Raw genomic sequence first — 17,205 nt, 5'->3', positions numbered from 1 at the left:
TCAAACTAGATTTTAGATGGTTTAATTATTATTTGTCATTGACCCCATTAACTGTCTAAATATTTGTGGGCCAATATCTAGAAAATAGCCCTCTATAGTTAATAGTAGGACGCTTATGAAGACCATAAAATTGCATATTGCTGGGCAATTATGAAGATTCTCCATCCAGAGCCATCTGAAGAACAGATGAAGTCCACACACTTTCTCACAGTGTGTATCTGAAGGCAGGTTCCCTGATCAAACACAGGCCAGGATGTTTTATAGAGGAGGAAGGTCATAAAAATCCTCAGGCTTTTCAATTAAAGCAAGAATTTGTGCCTGAGAAAGACTTTTGAAGACAATTGAACATGTCGACACAGACACTTTCAACAGAAGCCACGCAAGAACACACACAGCAAACACAGGTATTTCTTAAATAATTTAATTGCAAAAGGGTTTTTTAAAAATATTTCTACAAGAATGCATTATTTAATCGCTGTTTTTTTTTTTGTCTTCACCATTAAATACATCTCAATGCTTTCCGAAAACAGAACAAAAAAGAACAAGAAAAGAAAATATCTTGAAATGTGTCTTGTATAAGTACAGCACTCAGCAGACATTTTGCTTTTGCATGTCAGTGATTTGCGATGTGATGAGAAGACCGTATTAACGGCATGGAAAGGAAAAAAAAACATTTCTTGATTTTTTTTAATATAAAAGAGTAACTTTGAAACTCAGGGAAAAAATGTCACAGAAGAACAGGAAGAGAAAGAGAGAGTCCGAGATTGGCACAACGTTATTGAACCAAAATCATGCAAGTTATGTTCCAAAAACTGCTTCGATTAAAAAACAATGACAATAGCACCTTACCTAAATACAGTCATACATACACACACACACACACACGCGCACACACTCAGATCCAGTTATGAGAGAATACACCGTCAGACATGTTGAATGTGACAAAAGCAGCTACGTTTAGTTCCCGAGCGGCTCTGAGAGTTAGTAGAAGTGCAGACAGAAACTTTAAGGAGCAGGGTTCATTTACATCAAGATCAAAAAAGATAATGTCTGTCATCATAAAATCACTGTTATATTACATGGAGCTCTTGTAATTGAGGAAAGAGGGAACCCTTAAATGATTTGTGAACTTAAACGAAACCACAAACACTGTGCAGAATATATGCAGTACCATTTCCCAAAGTGCAATATATAAGCACTGAGACTATTCTAGAGACAGATTTGGGTAAAAACTCTCTGTATTAGCTTCGATCTTTAGTTCTTAACCCATCGGACATGCTACTATTTTGCATATTTATATCTTTCTTGGTGACGTGGGGCCATGAAGTCTTCACATAACTAACTGGAAGAGAAGACAAGAGCCATTCAGAAGCTGAAATGGGCTGGTCATCTGTCTCTGCCAGGCGGTAAACAGCCTATCTGCCAAGAAAAAGATGAGCAAGGTGAAGGCTTAAAGAATGTGGAAGACAAACCGACAGTTTCAGGAAGTATAACGTTTCCTGCTGCCCGCATAGCACTAAGATGAATTTCCATTTGAAAACACCGCCGGAAATCCTGTAATTCCACAAATATGATTGCTCGAAATTAACAAAAAGCTTGGCGAGTGATCTTCACAATAGGATATGTTAGAGAATTGCTACTAACAGTTTCTTTTTGTGGTGGCGACGGAAAGGCTTAGAGATTTACCAGGGATCTGCCCAACATTGATGAGATGTTCAACACCTCTTTTCATTTCTCTTAATGCACTTCCTGTGCATTTTTTTCTCGTCAAAGAAACTAAATCTTTTGTTGTTGTTGTTGTTGCATGTCGCATTTTGAATGTCAACAATGCTGTATATCAGATCTTTAAATAAATTAAGCATTCTTTTGGCATCTTGGGATAAAAAAATAAAAAAATAAAATAAAAAAGGTATTTCTCCGCGTAATACCCAGACAACAACATAGTGTCTGCCCGGATCCGGCCCACATCTGGAACGCATTGAAACCACGTGTACCAGATGTGGCCCGGATCTGGGCCGACACTATGTTGCTGTCTGGGTATTATTAATTCATAAGTAATAATATATAATATAACTGGAGCTCATCGTCACAAATTATGTCATGCATTTGTGCTCAACTGAAATGTTCATCTACAGAATTTGTGTGCATAATCCTTATACTCTCCCTTTGTTTTATACACACATACACACACACACACACACACACACAGAAACGCACACACTACAACAAAGTCATTCTGACACGTACACGCACACGTTAGAGATGGTCAGTGATTAGCACTGTTTTTACACTGAAAGTATTTTATCTTGTTTTCCAGGAAACAGCTAAACATTCTTAAAACAAGATCAATTTACTTGAGAAGCAAAATAGTATTCGTTAGAATTGTTTTCTTACCCAATTGACAATTGTTTTATGTCTTAAGCTTATGTTTATGCTTATAATCCTTAGTGAATGTATGCCTAACATAAGATATATTTATAGATATATTCTCTGAAAATTCTATATTTATAAATTATTCTCTGAAGTCTCAATATATTGCACAATTTTGCAATCTTTTTTTAAGGATGTTTAGATATTTTTTTTCCTGGAAAAAGACACTGATTTAAAAAGATTTATCGCAGTGTAGTACAAGTTATCACAGTCCTTCTCTTTTCTAACTGCTAAAGAATTCTGATATAATGGTTAATGACCAGCTAAATGTCAACCTATCGTGGAACAGAAACTAAACAGGGTGAGGGAAAACAACAGAAGAGAATAAAAAGAAAACATAGCTATGAAAGCATCCTGAGTTCACCAGGTATATTCTAAGAAGTCCTTTGTCAGTTTAAACCTGGTGGACAAATGCAACTTCCTCAAATCCGGTCCTGCAACATCCGTGATCTTTCACCCTCGGCTGTGCCTCTCCCTCCTGTCCGTTTGAGGCATGTGCCCTTAAATAAAACACCTTCAATATGAAGATGGGGAATAAGCACAAAATCACACGCACAATAGAACATCTGCTAGCGCTGGAGGGATTCGTGTCCTCACGCGTAGTGAATTTATATTCACTTTTAGTCTTTTGTCTTTATATTCAAGTTATGCGTACTATTAGAGGAGTTTCTCTTCCATAAGCAATGTCCGTCCAGGAGAGTCTGTCCCTCAGAGTCAATTTCAGGGAGAAATGCATTGTGGGAGGCTTTGGAGCTTGGGCGAATCCCAGCCAGCCTCACAAAAGAAAGTATCACACGCACGCATGCAATCGCCAATCCCATACCGGAGCCTCGTGTGGCAGCCGTTGGGATACGGGCTTTCCTCTCCGCTCTTAAAAATAAGTACAAAATAATCTTATCTAATCCTGTCGGGTGTAAAATAATGCAGTCGTTACAGGAAAACAGGAAAATGGAAAAGAAAAAGTTGTCCGAGGCACTGCAAGCCAGTTTCATCTGATTAGTGGAGATGATCAGGCATCTGGGGTCGTCTGTTAGCTCTCTGTAGAACAGTCCCACCCTCATCTCAGACCTGGACGGGCAGCGTTTGGTTCATTTGCAGTCTCATGTCTTGAATGCTGCCAAGAATCTTCTTTTGGTGGCCGGCTAATGTCACGCCTATCCGTAAGAGATCTCTGTAGAAAACAACAAGAACATAAAAACCTTATTGCCACTGTTAAAAATCTCATTTTTCTTGAGCTTTTGACATATAAGAGCTCATCATACGATAAGATTCAGAACTGAAAACTTCCTTGTTAGTCCAAAAACAGACTCGTTGTGGAATGAGCCTATAATAGATGGTGAAAGACCACCTCTGCAGAAGAAGATCAACGCCTACTTCATCATCGCAACTTTGGCCCCACCCACTGGAATGTTAGTGAGATGACGAGGAGAGAAGAGTGATACATTACCTTCCAAAGGATCCTAATGCTAGGAATGTGCTTATTTATTTTCAACAATGTGAACGTCTCAGTTGAGCAATATTTATTTGTATTCGCTACATTTCACTGTAAATTCTTTGGGAAATCAGTCGCAATTTTAGCGCAATTCCAATTGCTGGAGCTGTCAATCAAACAGCACAAGTTTATCAGTGACTGAGTTCTGGACTTGTGCCAAAACTCCTGTAATAATCAACAAATCTCTGATTTACATTGTGTTTGCACTGTTAGTAATGATAAAAGCATTTGTTAGTGTGCAGAAATCGAGTTGCAAGTTACTCAACATGTCTGTGATTGGCTACAATGCTCATCATGCCATGATGCCAGTGCAACCTTTCATGCCATAGATCTAAATATAATTATATAGATATAAATATAATGCTATAATCAACAATTGTCACGATTAGTTAACCTTGAGAGCTGTAATTGTAAAAAGGTGCTAAACGTTTTTGAGAGAGTTCCACATGTAATACAAGCTATTTCATAAGCAAATATGTGAGCCAATCACAGCAGTGGGCGTTTACACTGAAGTGTCACAGCAGCCAATCACAGCAGTGGGCGTTTACACTGAAGTCTCACAGCAGACACGCCCCTTCAAACAGAGTGTTCGAATCAGAGGATAAAATCAGGGTAGCCAATTTTTGATGTAAATGTCATACTAACATTATAAGTTCACCACAGGAAACATAAAACAAAAAACACTGCAGTTCATGATCCCTTTAATAACAAAGTGGTTTCTATAAGAGAGAACAGAATTGATGTTATTCAAGCAATAAGCTCCCATGGGAATGTAGCCAGGTGAGCAAATCCCTTTAGCAAGTTTTCACTAGGTTGAGCAAATAGAAGAACCCCACCCTTTGGCTACTAAACTGAGACAAGTTTGTGGTGCAAATATAGTTCTCAAACTGGCGGTAGGTCAAGCGTTGGTTAATGATTTGCAAGTGTTTGCACCTAGGGCTACCATATGTCACATTTCACATAAAGAAAGTGATTTTTGCGTAACCACAGACATGACTTGGAATAATGTTTCACTGCACAACAGACAGCAGTCATTATACTGTAGAATGAGTGTGGTGTAAAGGTTACCACAGGCTTTATGATAAAAATGCTTCCTGTTGTTTCAATGGTAATCTAATCCCTTCATGAGGTCTTAGTTTACACAGCAACATGTGTAGCTAAAAGCTAGAACAGACTCGTCATTTACTTTTTTCACCTTATGATAAGGAAAAGCCTGCAAGAGGACGGACGCTGTCAGGGAGCAACCGGCCCTGTGGCGGCCCCCAGTCTGTCTGCCTTCTCATCTCTACAATCGCACAACATTAGCAGAGTAATTTCACACAATGTAAAAGTGTTTTCTCTCTTTTTCCTCTGTTGGTTCCATCAAGCCAACAATGTTGGATAAAATGATAATAAATGGAGCCCATTAGAAGGATTACTAGTCATTAAGAGCACAAGAAAACCACCGACTGGTACACCTGTCAAATTGCCAAATTGAAACAAATTACCCCTGCCTCCATATTTTATTACATTTTAATGGGCGTGATGAATTTATAATTTTTTTCTTTATTAGTTTGTTTGATCCCAACTGCTCTCTACACATCTGTCTAGACATTTAACATAGCGACAAATCATGGATTTCTTTTTTGGACCGTGACCTTTGTAGGATTCTTTGTTCATGACATTTTCTGAGAATTAAATGTTGCAGTAAATTAAAATGAGATGAGGAGAATAATCACATTCTCAAACCCATTCTGATCATTAAAATATTGATTCAAAACTTACTGTCTCTTTAATTCCCTACTTTTTACCCTTGGTTTGATTGCTTGGTCTGAACCAGAGTTCAATTCCATGCATTTGGCTCAAGTCCATGCCACAAGCTCTATTATAAAATCACTCGTACCCCTAACTGGAACAATTAAAAGTTGCATACAATTAAAAGTTTGAACAATACAAAGTGCACAGTGCCTTGAATTCGAACTAATGTAAGACCACCAAAACAAAGAGGAGCATTCCAGCAAATGGTCCAGACACTCACTCTGCAGTCATCTGGGCCACCAAGTCAAAAGAAGCAAAGCCAGCATTGAGGAAGTTGTCTCGGTAGCGGCTCATCTTGATGGCATCCAGCCAGTCGCCCACAGTGGTGAAGGTGGTGTAGTCAGGCACACAGCGGTCGAGGAGCGGCTGGGAGGCCCTACAGAGAAAGAGAGGAGTGGAGATAAAAAGAGAGAGAGAGGGTTAGGTCACGCCAGGCCTCCACCACCAAAACCTCACCCCCAAATCCCCCACCACCACCTCTCCTGGCCTGTAGGGCCTGGACCTGCCACTGTGGCCTACTGGCTGGAGACACGCAGAGGCCTGCCAGAGAGAACTTCAAGGAAGCTGTCGGTGTTGGTGCACATGAAGCAGCATATTTCTTGCCTAACATGCACTGATACTTGATATGCTACAATCCTATAATAAGTGTATTTTATGATTCTATATTCATTTAAAATTATTGTTTCCTTATGCATTGCATGATTTATCTAAGTGGAACAAGTAGGCTAGGTGTATCCACCTCTTTTGATGGTCCTGGATGCATGCAAACAAAATCCTTTTTGCACTATAGCACATGCCATGCAGACAAAGCAGACAAAACCAACAGAGACTAGACTTGATCTATGCCCAGATTTGGATCTTAATAACGAACAATGAGATTTGGGCAGCGTGGATTGGGAGGCAAAGTTTGAGAGCAATGCCACTCCTGTCTGCAAGCTCTCTGCTCTGCTGAACCTAGCTGTCTTTTGATGGCATTAGATTAATTAACAATTAAAAGCATACGAAAAAAGTTAATAAGAACGGAACAGAGGCTCTATTGAAGACAAGGTCTGTAGATGGATGGGAAGAGTGATTTTTAATAAGCTCCTGCCTTTAGGGCTGAAGGGTTTGTGGTCATTAACCTGGAAGGCAGCTTTCCTTAATGGAGCATTGTTAGAGCCGGCCTGGCTCTCACGTCTTGGGGACGTTGACTTTAAGTGCAACACAGGGAAACTATGAGACAACCAAAAGGATAAATGTCCATGCATAACTAACCTACCATTAACTCAGCACTTGGAGCAATTATTAACTAAACAAACTTTCCTTAGTTTAGTTAAGGAATGGATCACTGAAGATAGTACACAGAACATCAAATGTTGCAACAGGAGCCAATCTCTCACTCTTTCATTAAGCTCAGCAGGCAGGCCACCCATCCATTGGCCCCTTTAAAATCCTGTTACTTGCTAATTAAAACCATTCCTATCTCTGAATTACATTAACTAATTATTCTTCCTTTATACTCTGATCATTGCAGAGTAGACAAAGTGTCTCCCACTGTTTCTTGGTTGTTAGAGGCCCTCCCCTAGGACCTATGGCCCAGAGGCAGGCACCCTGAGGTGGGTCAAACCCCGCCTGAAGCTTCTTGCTAACAATTACTGTGTGTATCACTGAAACAATAAATTATTTGCAAAAATTCAGATCATCTGGAAGGCAGCTTATGTCATTAAATGTCTATTAAGTGTAGTCCCGAGCAAGCATCTCAGGCAAAAAATTCAATAGCCCTGTGATGGTGCAATTAAACCAAAAGTTTTATTGACTGAAGGTCTTAATTTCTATAATATCAGAGTTTCTCAGCTTACAATAATGTGATCTGAAATCAACAGTCTCTTAATTCAAATGCCTCCCTAATTGTGATTTTACACTGAGTGAACTAGTTTAAATAAGTCATACTACTTACATAGTTGAGAAGATAAAAAGCATCATGCAAACATTTTAACTAACATGCTAATATGAGTCAGTCCATGTGTGCCCTTACCCAGAATGTGTGCTGGTGACCACCTTAAGGCTGGCGGCATTGCGAATAAGTTTGTCCAGGGTGTTGACGATCTGAGAGAACTTAGGTCTCAAGTTTCTTTCTTTCACCCAGCAGTCTAGCATAAGTTGATGCAAGGCAGTAGGGCAGTCCATGGGTGGGGGCAGTCGGTAGTCCTGCTCGACTGCGTTGATCACCTGTGGATTGAAAAATAATCATTAATTTACATTCAAATGAAGTTGAATAGAAGCAAAGTAGAGCGAAAACTCACATCTTGGTTGCTCATGTCCCAGTATGGGCGCTCGCCGTATGACATCACCTCCCACATCACAATGCCGTAACTCCAGACATCACTGGCTGAGGTGAACTTCCTATAAGCAATAGCCTCTGGGGCTGTCCAGCGAATGGGGATCTTTCCTCCCTATAGATGCAATAACATGCAATAATTTTAACCTCAGTTGGAAGCTGGACATTTTTAATTGCTATACAAATGAAAGGATCGATGTGTGAATGCTGACCAATGAGCTGGTGTAGGTGGGGTCAGTGGGATCATCCTCCAAGAAACGAGAAAGACCAAAATCGGACACCTTACACACCAGGTTGCTGTTGACCAAAATGTTACGAGCAGCCAAATCACGGTGCACGTAGTTCATGTCGGACAGATATTTCATGCCAGCTGCGATGCCTCTCAACATACCGACGAGCTGGATGACTGTGAACTGTCCATCATTTAGCTGTTGGAGAGAGAGAGTGAGAAAAATCACAGACCCATTAATAACAGAAATGTCTCCTGTTTAAGTTTTTTTTTTTTTTTTACTTTCTAATGCTATAAATAGATCTGAGAAATTTGATTCTCTTGAATATTTCCTATGATATCTCTCTTTGTATGCCTCACACAGCTGATGCAGACAAGACTCTACATCTGTTACTCATCAGCCAGCTGATTCATCTCTGAATTTTACAGCTAGCAGCTATGTTATTTGTCATCTCTTTTCAGAAAAGTTTAGGGGATAGGTGAGAACATCTCTTTTTTATTATTAGAAAACTACTGCTTGGATAAAACTTGTGCTAGACCACAGCAATGATGGTACTCGTTTTATGAAGTAGATCACTTTTTATGAAGTATTACATTTTCACAAACATGAATAAAAACAATAAATAAATTGTATTATGGGAGTAAGCATCTCTAACCCGGAGAAAGGAATCCAGCGCTCCGTTCTCCATGAACTCGGTGACAATCATGACTGGCCGACTCTTTGTCACCACCCCTTCCAAGCGGATAATATTAGGATGATCAAACTGGCCCATGATGCTGGCCTCACTCAGGAAGTCTCTTCTTTGGCGCTCTGTGTAGCCTGCCTTCAGAGTCTTGATGGCCACAATGATCTCACGTCGTCCAGGGAGCTTCAGGCGGCCACGGCAAACCTCTCCAAACTCTCCTATATAGGTAATGGACAGACGAGAAAGAGACAGAAAGGGTGGAGAGGAGAGGGAAGAGTGAAGGAGTGTGGGAGAGAAAGGGGAGAGGGACAGTTACTGGTTAGAATCAAGGAGCCAGGGGGAAGCAGGGGGAGACAGCAAAAGAAGCCAGGGCTAAAGGTGATGCTATTGGAGTAATTCCAGGGGGCGAGGGAAGGGGTAGGCTTAAATGGGAAAGGCTTTTGGAGCATTGTTGGGGGTTGGGGTGCCAAAAAGGAAATGGGAAAATAAAGCAATAGAGGAAGGGGTAAAGGGCAGAAGCAGGGAATGCTAGGGTGTGGAGGGAGTGAGGGTAGTAGAGTAGGAAGTCGGTGGGGACAGAAGCTTGGGAGGATTGGATAGCTTGCGTCTGCAGTCTAGGCCAATGTGTAAGCAGGTGCAAGAGAAACAGAGGGGTCAGGGAAGGACATGGTAGGGGTTCATCACTTTAGGCGAAGCTGGGAAACAACAGGTTCAGGTAGCAGCGTTAGATGTTAAAAGCCTTGTTTGTTGGAGTCTGGCATGGGGCTCCTCATCTCCATTCCATTACAACATGGCTTCAAGTCTTACTGAACCAGAATCCTACTTCTCTTTGCTTTTGGCTCTCAGAAACTAAACTGCTACCACTAATGTTAAGATCTAGAAAATTCACAAAACAAAGGGGAGTGGTCTCAAGGGCAGGAAGGAGCACCATGGACGGAGAAGTTAACAGATCATAGGGTCAGGAGGACAATTAGTTGTCTGAGAGGTATAATCAGGCTCAGGAGAGGCTTGGTAAGTTAGCAAGAATGGTAGCTCTATAGTTAGCTCTGAAGATAACCTCAGAAGCTCAATTTTGTAAGTAAAGCTGTTAGAGACATTTGTAAGGTGCTAAGGGTTTGGATTTTGGTGCTGGATGAGTTGATTGAAGTACCGCTTGGTGTGAAGTCCTCTAAAGGTATGGCCTGGGTGTGCCTAGCTGTCTTCCCCCTGTTGCTCAGGAGCTTGTGTTGTTGGTTACCTGCGCCAATGACCTCCTCGATTTTCACACAGGAAACGTCAATCTCTTTGGCAAACTCGCGGATGGCCTCATTTGGGTCCTCGTAGGTGAATGGGTCAATGTAGACCTTCATCCCCGGAGTGACTATAGGGGATTCAATAGTGCGAATAGCCGTATGAATCACACTGCCATAATGTAACATATTTATAGAATTGTTAGTCATCCAGTGGCAAGTGAACTCTGTAGAGACTTACTGTATTGTTGCAGTTTTTCTGTGTATTCTGATTCGGAGCCATTGCGTTGCTTCCTGTGAAGCAAAGACAATACAGTCAGTTACAAAAGGTTCTTGATTTCTTAACTAAATATAGGAAAATAAGCATTTTTTAAAAAGACCTGTTTTTTCCCTGCCAGCCCCTTCAGGGACATAAATTGAGGTCGATTAAAGAAGGGGAATTATATGACAATTAAAGAGAACAACAGATTCAGCCACAAGAGACCCTTATCACTTCATTTGACTGAATTGTGGAAGTGAAATCTGCATAAAGACAGCTAAGAAAAACAGCAGTAGCATTAGGTGTCTTGCTCCCGTTACATACTAAGGAATCTTTAATGCCACATTGTTTAATTCACCCCTGTCTTTTAATTTTTTTTTCCTTCACACTTTCTCCACTATCAGTCCATTAAATGCAATACGATTTCAACCACCCTCTAGTACATGGTAATGCAATCCCTTTGTTGTCTAACTAGTAACCGGGCCAATAATACCCGCTGGTGATTTGTATCTCATTTCCAATTCAAATTCAGTTCCGGAATATGCCAAGGCCTATATTTTCTCAATCGCAGACAAGCTAAGATACTGAGACACACTGTGCTGATTAGAAAGAAAGCGAGTGAAAATTGAGAATTTGTGCATGATAAGGCTTTAAATATACAGCTGCCTTGCCCCTTAGCTGTGGAAAGGGGAAGGTGGCCACAAGATGGAACTGCAAGTGCCAACGATCACCGGGACACTGCAGAATTCCAATGTAGGGCACATGTGCACTTGAGGATACAATTTACAAAGTAAAATATCCAAAATAACTGACAACCCAAAATTAATCTGCTTCTGAGGGTGCCTAAAATGCACCCATTAATTGACCAATATAAAAAATATATAAGTGAAAATACTGATTATTATTAAGGTAAGTGAAAATTACCTGAGGCAGACAATGGCAATGACCACAACAACAATGATGAAGACCAGCCCAGCCGTTAGAGAGCCCACAATGAGGGGTAACTGCTCCTGTAGAGTCTTGTCTGCATCAGCTGTGTGAGGCACACAAAGAGAGATATCATAGAAAATATTCAAGAGAATCAAATTTCTCAGATCTATTTTTAGCATTTCTGTTTTTAGTGTTATTAATAGGATTATTGATGTAAAAGTTCCTCTTAGATTCACACTAATGCTTGATATGACATAACAATTTGATGTTACAATATAGGGTGTTTTACATACCCTGATGGTTGGTGCTGAAGTCGGTAGGGCTGCTATAGCGGCCATACCCTGCCACCGTTCGGGCTCGAACCTGCACCACATACGGCGTTCCGGGCTTCAAACCCTCGATGCGTGCAGAGCTACGCTGGGCTGTCATGGTGTGGGCAATAGCTTCTCCCTGGTCCTGTGGGGACAGTGATAAAACAAGCCATATAAAACCAGCCAGCACCCAAAAGCGAGCGTCTGGCAGCTCTACTTTAATCTGTCAGTACAACACATCAAACACGGAGCAGATATGCCTGGCTCTTTCTTCTCCTCTATGCAAATCCTCCTGCCTCCATCCCTGCCAAGCTCTGACTGCCTCGCGGTATCAGCGTTCAAAAGAAGGGGATGAATCAAGGAAGGAGTTAGGGAGGAGAGTGTTAGGGTACGAGAGAGAGCGAGAGAGAGAGGAAGGGTTGATGCTGTTGTCAGGATGAACGATTATGTATAGAGCAGAGGATGACAGTGGTGGAATTGTGATTGAATGCCCCTCGCTTCATTGACTTACACTGGCTCTTACCTTCTCATGGTATTTAATCTCGTAATCCAAGATGATGCCATTTGGTTTTTCAGGGGGGAGCCAGGAAAGACTCATGGTGTTGGCTGAGGCCCCCATCAGGTGGACAGTAGGAACTGCAGAGGGAGCTATGTGGAGGGAAATGAGAGAAATCCTATTTTAATGAAAACTGAATTTCTTTTTCCATTTTTTTTTTTTATTTAGAGCATGGTCACATTCAGGATTACCAAAGAGCTGCTTTGAAGTATAAGCATCAGACAGCCCTTAGTCTTGGGTACTTTCGGGGGCCCAGCCTCTCAAACTACACAGACAGAATAGATTCTAAAGTCTCTTGTGACAAGCACCATGACAGACAAACCGGAAGGCTTAGTATCTGGCAAATCCAGTCCACACAACCTACACACACATGCAAATATGTGTAGAGTTGCACACACCCTCTGTCCACTCCTTAATCCCACGATGCCTTCTTCTTACTATCTGTCTTCCACATGTAGATGAATCTCATAGTTTTATATTGTGATATAATTTTCAAGACAATTCTTTCCCAAATCACTCTAATGTGACAAAAAAATTTGTTTAAAAATTGTGTAGTACTTATTCATCATGTTAGTAAAGTTGTACCGTCTTTATATATACACACGTGTTCACACAAGCTCTTCCATAGTACCTTACTTATCTTAGCAGCCAGCTTTACATAATCTAAACTGTCCCCATTTGTCCTCAGACCTGATGTTGCCATCTCTGGTTTCTGATGTTATCAAGTTCTGTTCACACACTACAGTAGCTCTCACCCCTACTTTCTTGCCTCTGTCTCTGTCTCTCTCTCTCTCTCTCTCTCTCTCTCTCTCTCTCTCTCTCTCTCCCTCACTTTTTTTTTGTTAAAAACATTTTAATCCCCAGGTCCGGTTCTTTGATCCATTCCTTAGTAGCTCTTTATTATTCCGTCTGTCTCTTTGTCCACCTCCCCCAATAGCTCGCTTTCCCCCAACCCAACACCATCAACCTCCTAACCCAGGCCTTGCTCAAAAAAGCCTCACCCTGAAGACAATACTCCCTGGGCAGCCTGCTCACTTACTCTCACCCCGGGATTAAGGGGCCTCATCCTGCGGAGACAGTGGAAGTAACCATGACGTCCCTTGAGCTGACAGCCCATATTTAGTTTTTGTCTTAAAAGGTGGATGAATATTCAGGCATAGTCCTAGGAGATAATCTGTTCACAGACTCTCCTGAATATTTGGAACCATGGGGGTGGGCTGCTGTGTGGGTGTGCATGTCACCCTGGGATTGACTTATGTGCAACAACAGCCTAGGTCATATTACAATGTCTGTGGTCAATTCCTGAGAGCAAACAGAGGCATTCTTGGAGCTGGGTGCTAGCATAGAGTGCTAAGGAGAAAGTTAAGCATATGCATGACTCTGAAAGCTGTTCAAGGTAGTTTATGAACTTCAAAGAGAAACAACTCACTGAACTCACCAGCCTGGTTGGTAGTGATGTTAACAGAGGCAAACTGCGGTGCATAGGGACTCTTGTTGGAGACTCCATTGACGGCCTGAATCTCAAAGCTGTACTGGGTGTGAGCCTGAAGGTTTCTGACAGTCACGTGTCTCTCAGTAAGCCCAAGGTGGCGGGGAGAGATATCCACATTGTCATCACACCGTGTGCAGGTACCACGTTCGGGCAGACATTTCTTACAGATGACATTGTAGAGAAGGTCCTCTCTTCCACCTTGCTCACGTGGATCACTCCACTCAAGAACAAGCGATGTCTCGTTTACGCTGGAGATGACACTGCGTGGAGCTGAGGGCACAGCTGCAAAAAAAAATATTTTTGTCATGTTATTCTTCTGAAGATACAATTAAAAATTTAAGTGCTTTCTGTGATGTTCAGATATTTTAGTACTCATAACTCTATCTAAAAGACCAGCCTAGGGTAGTTTTCTGGTCTTAGTTGCCTTCCCAGCAGGTTTGACTTTTTAGTAAAGCTGGTGTTCAGCTGGTCTAGCTGTTTGGCTAGATGATTTCCCAACAATTGATAGGTTCCCCAAACCCCAACAAAACTATCAAAGTAAGCAATATAAACCAGCCTGGTAAGCAGCTAAGAATATCAGACCACATTAGGCTGGTGTTAAGATGTTTTTTTAAGCAGGACATTTAGATAAAATTGGTCAAATGGGGCTTCATTTACACTCAATGCATATTAAGCACTTTCATGTAAATAAAAATTAAGCAAAACCTTGTTTTCCCCACTTGTGCTGCTCATTTAACATCAAAAAATGGCAAAAATAGCTTTGGTGCTCACTTGGGAAAACATGTTTTTTTGATGTATCTGTTCAGTGTGCTGACAATGAACACAACCAGAAAGAAACTAATATAAAACAGGAGAAAGGGAAATGTTTCGAAACAATCCCAGCATTCTCATAATTGTTGGATTGTTGACAGAGGAATTGGTTTACATATGAATGTACATAGTGTTTGCATGGCAAATAAACAAAACTGTTTATGATTATATGAGGTCATGTTGGGTGAAATGGAGGTTTTAGTAGAAGGTGTTACTTACTAGTGCATCCTGAGTCAGGTGAGTCATTGTCCGCCCGATAGTAGCCTGTTCTGCATGAGCAGATGCTGGCGGCTCCAGAACTTGTTCGACTGTTGGGCGGACATGGGGAGCAGAAGCCTTCACCCTGCTTGGACTTGAAGGTGCCTGGACTGCAAGCTAAAGAGAGAAAGAGTTGTTTACTTTGACTGTCAGAGATAAAAACAAAAGCTGTAACTGCATTTTCCTAATTTTCGACATATTGGTTCCATCTAGGTATGTGACAAAACTTTTCATTGCATTCAACAGCAAAATCAATAGCAATTTCCCCTTTGCAATTAGCATTTTGTGAGCTCTGCTTGCCTTAATTTTCCTTTTGTTTTTCTTGCCCACAGTATGCAGTCTAATCCTTTCCATCTTGGCATTGTAAAATACGAAGGCGCACAGGTTCTTGCTTACGTATTTGTTTGGCACCATTAATTTGCTGTTGCTTTCCTCCGGGGAAATAACCCCCTCATGACTAGACGAGTTCCAACAACATACCCTGGCCTTGCATAAACCCCATGCGCATATGCTAACCGTCAACTTCAATTACAAGCAGATGCCTGTTTGTTCCAAACAAGAGCACTTTTCGAAATGAACTCCTTCAATCAATACTCAAACACAGGGAATGTTGATGTTGTACCACAGGAAGTGTCTCTCTAAGACAAATAAAGCCATATTGAAGGCTACATGGTAAAGCATGAGCTGTTATCTTATGAATACAAAGATTAGTGTGTCATTCACAGGTCTTTGACCTTTGTGGAGCTCCGACACCATTTGCGGAGACTGTGTACACGTTTTATCACATCTATGATAAATGCAGAGATGCTATCCCGGCACACAATGGTGTTGTGATCTTTCTGCTCAGAATGTCACCTAACTGTCTTGTTAAGTTATCAAGGAGCCAGTTTTATGTTTATTAACAGCAGGGAAGGAGTATGACACCAGTTCCCAGCATTCCAGCCATTTTATCAGTAGTCTCTAAGGCTTAGGATCAGCAAATAATGAACAGTCGCTGTGTTTTTCAGGAAAAGAGTTGAACATCTGGTTTCCACACTGATAGTGTTCAAAGCAGAACACAAAACCGGCGATATTCCTGGGGTCACCTTCTAAGTTCCCTTTCTCAGAATGTGCCATATTGACATAAGGCTTCATTAGTGCAGGGATACTGTTAACTTGGTTAACTGGGGGCTTATTTCTTTAATCATTGATCAGGGGAGGCCAGAGGTAGCTAGTGAAGAAGGACCATAAGAAACAATTCACATAGCGATAAAGATGAAAGAATGTGGATCTAGTGAATTCCGAGTTTATCGCACATAACGTATCACTTTGGAGATTAAAGAGTCCTCTGTGTTTTGCCTCGCATTTCAGAAGAACATAAATTAACCAACATCTTGGGGAGACAAATGAGACCATCTAGATTCTAGACCTTATGAAAGACTGCTTGAAATTCCCCTTCAAAAAACTCTGTTTTCTGAAGGGTTGAAAGTGCTGATTAATCGCTTCCAAGAAGGTAAGAAGTCAGCCCTTTCCTTTCATCCTCATCCTTCCTCTAGCTGCACTCCTGACAGAGTGAGAGAGGGGGAGAGGAGAGGTGAAAGAAAGCAAAGGAAATGCAAATCCTGTGGCTTTTTCATGAGTTCTCTTACTTGTGCACTCTCTCCAGTACAGTCTATTGCACACACTCTATTGCCCAAACACTCTCTCCCTCTCTCATTGAGAGCAGAACATAGGACTTAAGGGAGTGATTAAAATTTGTGGTGAAATTGGAAGCGAGGAAAAAGAATGGATAGTAAAAATATGCAGCGCTAAGAAAAAAAAAGGGTATTGTCGATTAATATTCATGTGAATGTCCTAACTGTGCTCTGGCAGGATATTAATGAGACCAACGGCCTTCAGATGAAGGCGAGCAAGAGAGAGGTGACAGAGAGATTTATCCCTCCTTTAGTTTCCGGGTGGCTTGATTAGAGAACATTTCATCAGGTCACTGCTGCCAGGGTTTTCACCTTGAGCCACCGCAAGCAAACAAATGAGTTTTTAACTGTACACCAGGCAGCAGTTTTCGGAGGACTGCCCACTTTCCCCATTGGGTATACACAGGTTTAATGTCAAGTTGGCAGTAGTAGAAAAGCCCTTTATTACTTTGACAACTACATACATTTTCTGTATAATTATAATAATAATCTGAGTGGTGCTTGCCAATGCAAAACTTGCTTCCACTATGTTAAAGTGCATTTCCAAATATGTTTTTTTAGGGTACTATGTGGTTGCTAGGGTTTGGTAGGTTGTCATTGTGGTTCAACGGGCATTGTTTCTTGTTATTTTTTAGCATACTATACATAGTTTCTATACATAGTTTTTTACTATCTCAAGTCAAAAGAGCTTACTCCTATTATTCTAATAACCCCCCCCACACACACACACACATCC

General features: G+C 41.2%; 1 protein-coding gene across 6 annotated transcripts in view; it reads right to left on the bottom strand.

Annotated features, from left to right (window-relative positions):
- Positions 1 to 413: 413 nt before the first annotated feature.
- ephb3b (eph receptor B3b) overlaps positions 414 to 17,205 on the bottom strand; it is a 53,017-nt gene continuing 36,225 nt past the window's right edge. Inside the window, exons 4-16 of one of the 6 annotated variants that reach the window (XM_079807886.1) lie at positions 14,758 to 14,913; positions 13,675 to 14,010; positions 12,204 to 12,328; positions 11,663 to 11,825; positions 11,364 to 11,472; positions 10,422 to 10,474; positions 10,189 to 10,311; positions 8,922 to 9,169; positions 8,249 to 8,464; positions 8,002 to 8,151; positions 7,734 to 7,927; positions 5,940 to 6,095; positions 414 to 3,601 (exon numbers count right to left, since the gene is read on the bottom strand). In XM_079807886.1, the coding sequence (XP_079664012.1) occupies positions 3,493 to 3,601; positions 5,940 to 6,095; positions 7,734 to 7,927; positions 8,002 to 8,151; positions 8,249 to 8,464; positions 8,922 to 9,169; positions 10,189 to 10,311; positions 10,422 to 10,474; positions 11,364 to 11,472; positions 11,663 to 11,825; positions 12,204 to 12,328; positions 13,675 to 14,010; positions 14,758 to 14,913 (2,138 nt within the window). In that variant the 3' untranslated portion in view covers positions 414 to 3,492. Of the gene's footprint in view, positions 3,602 to 5,939; positions 6,096 to 7,733; positions 7,928 to 8,001; positions 8,152 to 8,248; positions 8,465 to 8,921; positions 9,170 to 10,101; positions 10,324 to 10,421; positions 10,475 to 11,363; positions 11,473 to 11,662; positions 11,826 to 12,203; positions 12,329 to 13,674; positions 14,011 to 14,757; positions 14,914 to 17,205 lie in introns of all 6 variants that reach the window. The other 5 variants (XM_079807883.1, XM_079807885.1, XM_079807884.1 and 2 more) reach the window with 5 other exon arrangements.

Source organism: Gobio gobio (genome assembly GCF_949357685.1).
Source record: "Gobio gobio genome assembly, chromosome: 24".
NCBI classification, from domain to species: Eukaryota; Metazoa; Chordata; class Actinopteri; order Cypriniformes; family Gobionidae; genus Gobio; species Gobio gobio.
Note: the sequence above shows the minus strand (reverse complement) of the source record. Positions and strands in the feature narration are given on the sequence as shown.